At 43.2% G+C, this 7,415-nt stretch overlaps 1 protein-coding gene across 1 annotated transcript; it reads left to right on the forward strand.

Moving 5' to 3' along the window:
* Nucleotides 1-5,951: 5,951 nt before the first annotated feature.
* Nucleotides 5,952-7,076, forward strand: LOC134910857 (paraneoplastic antigen Ma1 homolog). Its single transcript, XM_063919241.1, has one exon. The coding sequence runs from the start codon at nucleotides 5,952-5,954 to the stop codon at nucleotides 7,074-7,076; it is 1,125 nt and encodes a 374-aa protein (XP_063775311.1).
* The last annotated feature ends 339 nt before the right edge of the window (nucleotides 7,077-7,415 follow it).

Below are 7,415 nucleotides of genomic sequence, written 5' to 3' on the forward strand. Positions count from 1 at the left end.
TTATATGAGTGACCGCATCCAAGTAGGCACGTCAGACAGTCCGTACTTATACTGGCAGGAAAAAGAGGCAATTTGGAGGCCCTTGCACAAACTGGCTTTATTCTACCTAAGTTGCCCTCCCACAAGTGTGTACTCCGAAAGAGTGTTTAGTGCCGCCGCTCACCTTGTCAGCAATCGGCGTACGAGGTTACATCCAGAAAATGTGGAGAAGATGATGTTCATTAAAATGAATTATAATCAATTCCTCCGTGGAGACATTGACCAGCAGCAATTGCCTCCACAAAGTACACGGGGAGCTGAGATGGTGGATTCCAGTGGGGACGAATTGATAATCTGTGAGGAGGGGGATGTACACGGTGATATATCGGAGGATGATGATGAGGTGGACATCTTGCCTCTGTAGAGCCAGTTTGTGCAAGGAGAGATTAATTGCTTCTTTTTTGGTGGGGGCCCAAACCAACCCGTCATTTCAGTCACAGTCGTGTGGCAGACCCTGTCACTGAAATGATGGGTTGGTTAAAGTGTGCATGTCCTGTTTATACAACATAAGGGTGGGTGGGAGGGCCCAAGGACAATTCCATCTTGCACCTCTTTTTTCTTTCATTTTTCTTTGCGTCATGTGCTGTTTGGGGGGTGTTATTTGGAAGGGCCATCCTGCGTGACACTGCAGTGCCACTCCTAGATGGGCCAGGTGTTTGTGTCGGCCACTAGGGTCGCTTAGCTTACTCACACAGCTACCTCATTGCGCCTCTTTTTTTCTTTGCGTCATGTGCTGTTTGGGGAGTGTTTTTTGGAAGGGCCATCCTGCGTGACACTGCAGTGCCACTCCTAGATGGGCCAGGTGTTTGTGTCGGCCACTAGGGTCGCTTAGCTTACTCATACAGCTACCTCATTGCGCCTCTTTTTTTCTTTGCGTCATGTGCTGTTTGGGGAGTGTTTTTTGGAAGGGCCATCCTGCGTGACACTGCAGTGCCACTCCTAGATGGGCCAGGTGTTTGTGTCGGCCACTAGGGTCGCTTAGCTTACTCACACAGCTACCTCATTGCGCCTCTTTTTTTCTTTGCGTCATGTGCTGTTTGGGGAGGGTTTTTTGGAAGGGCCATCCTGCGTGACACTGCAGTGCCACTCCTAGATGGGCCAGGTGTTTGTGTCGGCCACTTGGGTCGCTTATCTTAGCCATCCAGCGACCTCGGTGCAAATTTTAGGACTAAAAATAATATTGTGAGGTGTGAGGTGTTCAGAATAGACTGAAAATGAGTGGAAATTATGGTTATTGAGGTTAATAATACTTTGGGATCAAAATGACCCCCAAATTCTATGATTTAAGCTGTTTTTTAGGGTTTTTTGAAAAAAACACCCGAATCCAAAACACACCCGAATCCGACAAAAAAAATTCGGTGAGGTTTTGCCAAAACGCGTTCGAACCCAAAACACGGCCGCGGAACCGAACCCAAAACCAAAACACAAAACCCGAAAAATTTCCGGTGCTCATCACTAGCAAGCTGTGGCCACAGGTTTTAGCATTGCTTCCTCCGACAATCCTACTTATAGTATGAAATGATTTTGGACTGTAGAGTGGTAAGCTCCACTGGGGCAGGAGCTCAATAACAAAAAATTCACTGCACAGTCCTACTGTACCGAACCCACCCAAACTCAACTTTCCCCATTCAGGGCTGCTGTGGGGGCTCAGGAGGGACTGCTAAAACAGCTGAGGGGCTGCTTTATTTAAAAATTAAATATGTAAAAATAATCAAGACACACAGGTATGCTCACATGCGTGTAACTAGGACACACAGGTATGCTCACATGCGTGTAACTGTGAGCAGTGAAAAACAAAAATAAGGCATCTGCCACAAAATATGTAAATAAAAATGCAATTAAAAAAATGGAAAAAATGAAACCCACGAGATTTTCACAAAATAAGTCTCCAGTCTCCGTGGAGGGGAAAATATCCAATCTTGATCATGTGGTATACACCTATTTAATTGCATTCCAGCATTAAATCCGAGATTATCTTAATCTGTGAAAATGGAGTAGGGGGTACAAATATGGAGGCTTTGGCCCCTAGTTTTTCAATTTGTCCAGTTATGTGCTAATTATATATTTGCTTTTGTTGAAGATCTTTCCATTCCACACTAATATAGGAGTGGAGGTGAAAGCCTGTGTGTTGTTCCTGATTGCGTGTGCCTCTAATTTTTAATCACCTTCTTGACACTGTCCTCTTGCCTCTTCTCATAATGTGAAAAGTCATCAAAGAAGGAGTTGGTATGTTTGTAGCTAGCCATAATTCGAAGAACTTGGCAAGCTTTTTCCACGAGAACTACATGTCGCTAAAATGATGGGTTTATTAAACTGTGCATGTCCTGTTTAAACAACATAAGGGTGGGTGGCAGGGCCCAAGGACAATTCAATTTTTCACCTCAATTTCTTCTTTGCATTATTTGCTCTTTGGGGCCTAGTTTTTAAAACTGCCATCTTGTCTGCCACTGCAGTGTCACTCCTAGATGGGCCACATGTTTGTGCCGCCCACTTGTGTCGCTTAGCTTAGTCATCCAGCTACAGTACCTCAGTGCAACTTTTTGGACAAAAAACAATATTTTGAGGTGTGAAATGTTCAGAATAGACTGTAAATGAGTGGAAATGAATGTTATTGATGTTAATAATACCGCAGGATCAAAATTTACCCCCAAATTCTGTAATTTTAGCTGTTTTTATGTTTTTTTCCAAAAAACATCCAGCTCAAAAACCAAAACCCGAAAAGGGTGGTTTTGGCAAAACCAATCCAGATCCAAAACACGAACGGAGATCCAGATCCAAAACCAAAACACAAAACACGAAAATTGTCCTCCGCACATTTCTCTCTCTCTCTCTCTATACAGTATATATATATTTAAACTGTATATATTGATTTTGCATAACTCTCTGCAATTCCTATACCAAGTTGACATAGTGCAGATTGTTATTTTTAGAGCAGGTCCACTCATGCTATTGCCAGACCAATCACCAACCCAAACTAAAAGTCCCTGTTTATTTAACCAACTTCACAAAGTCATCTTGAAATCCTTAATTGTGGACGCAGTTCCAGCGATTTGTTGTGTGTTAGTCAGTTATACTGTTGTGTCTGATGTGTTCCCAGTAGGTCATAAGCAGCAGTAGAGCTGGTCCTGTTTTTAGTAAGTTGCTTCTTATCCAGAGAACCAGGGCCGGACTGGACATCTGGCACTTCTGGCAAATGCCAGAAGGGCCGATGGCCACGTGGGCCGGTCCAGCCGAGCAGCAGCAGTAGTTTGCTTCCGAGCCGAGGAGCCGTGAAACATGCTACACCCCGTCCACTTCTATGACATCAGCTGAACTGTCCGTCCACTGAACGGGCTCTTCAGCAGTCTGCCCCACGTGACGGCTGTAGACTGTAGCATGCAGCTGAGAAGATTCCTCCAGCCCCACACACACAAAGCAGACGATGACACTAGCTGCTGCTGCTGGTGGCAGCTCAGCACAGCACGTGAGGTGACTGGAGTAACCCCCGTCTGTTCAACCATAGAGATAACAAGACTAGAGGTAAAACAACCGGCAATACATATGTAATGTGATTAATGTACTTATAACATAGAAAATGCTATGTCTGATGTATATATAATTATGAGTATATTTATGTGTAATTAATTTATATTAAAAGAAAAATGTGGTGTTTAATGGATGTATATATATGTATTCATTTGTGCATGTATAAATGTGTATAGATGAATTTGAAGGGTTAAATATTTGTAGTTTATTTATTAAATTATATATATTAAAGTGATGTGAGTACAGGAGTTTAACATTTAGACTGCAGTAACGTAGTATAGGAAAGATAGAGAGGGAGAAGCTATGTGGGTTCAGAGATATCTGTCAGTGAGCATTCTGTCAAGCCTGACAGCTCTGACAGAAAACTCTGGAATGTCTCGAGCGCCCCACGAGCACTACAGTGCCGCTGACCAGGGGGGATAGCTCGAGGCTTAGGCGGGAAGAGGGGGGCACGAGCTGTAGTCTGAAACAATATAAATAAAGCTCCCCGCCGGCTGTTGGCAGTCTGCTGATCCCCTGGCTAGTGTGTGCACTTTGGCCCGGCGCGCCGCTGACAAAGAGCTGTCAGCTGTAAACATACAGTGGCGCCGCTGGGACCAAGTAGTACTACCAAACCAGGCGAGCTAAACGGGAAGCTTACCCGTAGTGCTGGTGCGGCTGAAGATCGGTGGAGCCTGCTGCAAGAGGTGATGCGGCTGTGGGAGAAAGAGGGGAAGATGCGCTGGTGCCGCCGGAGGTCAGCGGATCGCCCGCTGTAAGTAACCGCCGCTTGAAGAAGGGAGAGGCGCTGGCTCCGGGTTCCGGACAGCTGTGACAGTCAAGCACAGTGAGAGAAGCCGGCGGGTCACCATAGTAACGGCGGAGAAAACGGAAGCAGTCAGAAGGCTTCCTTGGTAACCAGGGCCATAGCCATAAACAGCAACAGTAATTCAGCTGATCTCAGCCTCCAGCCGCTAAAGGAGAGAGTCGGGGGAGTGCCAGCAGCCTGCTCTTCAGAGCGTAAGTGCACATTTAATATATTGCACCCTAACATGCTGAGACAGAGTACTCACACTAGACATTCCTGTGAGTTACCTAAGGTACTCCTGTAATAGGATCAATTAACTGCAAAAGCTCCACTTAACAGAGCATAACTCAGCAAGCCTATTGTAGTGTAAGGACGCACTACACATGTTTATATTATAAGGGTGGCGGGACGTGGTAACTGCTATAGACTCAAAACCTAACATCTATCACTGCGCTGCCTATCCAGGTGATGCCTCACTGACTATAATATCATATGGGGCGATAGCAGTAGTTTAAAGTAGCAGGAATAGACATTTGACACAGAGATGATTGCCCAGTGGATATAGAAAGGACAGTGCTATAATGAACTATATATGGAACAAAGGCAGCCAATCTTGAGAAACACCTTGTTCACTGTTATATCCACTTCAATAAGGTCAGGTTACATCCTGAGGAGTAGTAACATTTGTATATATATATTTACCACTTATACATCTATATTACCTCTAAAAGAGAAAGGAACAGAGACTTTATAGAAAAGAAGCAGTAGGAATCGTTACATAAGTGTCAGAAAGATAACACTTGCAGTGATCCAGAAAGAAACACATGTAACAAAGTACTGTGACTAGGATAAACTAAAGCTACAGTGTTTCTATGGACTACAGAAAAGAACATCAAATAGAGAAAACAACACTGTTATCTCAGGAACAGTAGTAACAATTAAATCTGCATAACTGAGTCAGAATTACATGTTGGGAACATCTACAAATACCTAAGGAATTTATTTTCTATGTATGAAATATATAATATCACAGATAGTGAAAGGAAGGTACTTATATTTATGTAACATTTTTACGGGCCCCAATTGTGCACAGAAGGTTTGAGAGTACCCGGGTAACTCATTTTCAATTGAGTATAAGAGAGTTTTTTTTGTATTGCATGCAAGAATCTTTTGTATAGGATTAAAAGGGGTAGTGGGACTGTAAATGTATTGCACTTTCTTTTGTTGGTTAGAAAGTTTTACCTTTTGATTCTTAAATATATTGTGGTATTAAAATATACATATATAAATATACTTACCGTAACCATAGTCTCTGGACTTTTAATGCTGAAGATCCTGAAGATACAAAGAAGAAAACAGGTATAATACTATATTGCATTGTACTGTTTGTATAAAAGCATTTAAGGTAAACAGAGTTAAGAATATCACTTACTATTAGAAAGGGCTTACCCAGGCAAGCCCAAATAACTAGCTTGGGTGGAGGCACAGATATTGAGTAACCACCCCTTATCGGGATAATTAAAAATCTCATATTGGAGTATTTGAGGAGGGGTTACATTTGGAGGCACTTAGCCGAGACGAATATATTCAGGATATAACAATGGAAAAGTTTACTGGGGAAGATATTAGTGCTTGGTGTCAACGGAACAAAAAAGATCCCAAGAAATGTTTAAGTGTGGGAGGAAATTTTTCAGAATTCTCTGATGAGGAGATAGTGGAAAGGTTAGCCAGGTTATATGGAATAATTAGGCCAAGGGTTGTAGATAAATGGATGGGAGGATTGGGAAGAGTAATAGCAGTACTGATAGAAACAGAAAATGAGTTGGAGACTGATGTAATACCATTGATAGTGGTAGCAAATGAAGAGACGGGTAGGAGGTGGAATGTGATGTGGCCTAACATATGGGGGGATGAAGAAGAAGCTACTAGTGCACATATATCAGTGCCCTCTCTAGACAACCCTAATAGAGGTGAGAGGAATATTGGTGGTGAAGGGGGTGACGCTCAGGATACTGGTGCAAATGCCACAGGTGGACAGTTTGAGATCATAATGGATAGAGTGGTCACTCAGTTAGAAAGGTGGCATTATGAAGGGAGTTATAGGCGGTTACGGATTTTTTCTGGGATTTTACCTGTACCATCAGGAGAGGAGACATATGAGGCCTGGAAAGAAGCGGCGGTACAGCAAGTAGAAGAATGGCAGTGCCCAGATAAAATCAAGAGACAGAGGGTAGTAGAAAGCTTGAGAGGGCCGGCTATGGGAATTATACAAGCTGCTAGACGTAGTAATCCTAATGCTACTTTAGATACATTCTTTGAGGCATTAGATTATGCATATGGCACCCTTGAGGACGTGGGAGATCTCACCTCTAGGTTACACCACACGTTCCAGGAACCGACGGAAAAGCTGAGTGCATTCTTGATCAGGTTAGACAAGCTACTATATAAGATAGTGGATAAAGGAGGTATAGTAAGGGATGATGTGGACAGAAGTCGGATGAAACAGTTACTGCGGGGTGCCTTGACCACCGACCCAGTAGCTCAGAAATTAAGATGTTCAGGAGTTAAAGAACCCTTTCCTACCTTTAATGAACTATTAAAAGAAGTCAAACAAGAAGAGGTATTAATAGAAATGAGAGAGAAAACGATAAAGAAGGTCAAGGTAATACAACCGGTAGTGGAAAGCAATGCATTTGAAGAGAAAATATTAAAGTTGATGGACTAACAAAATAAGAAAATTGACAAATTCATTGCAACACAGGCTGTGAATACTTCTCCACAAATATCCGACAGTAGCCCCGTAAGAGGATTAGGTAGAGGGAGTAACAACTTTAATAGAGGATGTTTTAGATGTGGGAGAACAGGACATCGGGCTTTTGAATGCAATTTGAATAGAAATTGGAATCGAAATACTGACAATGCTTCAGGTGGTAACCAGAATACGGAAAGTTCGGGGTCGGGAAACGGACGGGGGCGGTCTGTGGGCCCCTCACAGGCCCCCTAGAGGTTAGTCACTGTGCTATGGGGAATTCCTGGAGGAGTGGAAGTCTACCAGAAGGATTGC

The sequence above is a fragment of the Pseudophryne corroboree genome, chromosome 4 (assembly GCF_028390025.1).
Source record: "Pseudophryne corroboree isolate aPseCor3 chromosome 4, aPseCor3.hap2, whole genome shotgun sequence".
Classification (NCBI taxonomy): domain Eukaryota; kingdom Metazoa; phylum Chordata; class Amphibia; order Anura; family Myobatrachidae; genus Pseudophryne; species Pseudophryne corroboree.

Bases quoted from the DNA above. Each gene is read 5' to 3' on its own strand.
- LOC134910857 (XM_063919241.1), top strand. From the start codon at position 5,952: ATGGAAAAGTTTACTGGGGAAGATATTAGTGCTTGGTGTCAACGGAAC.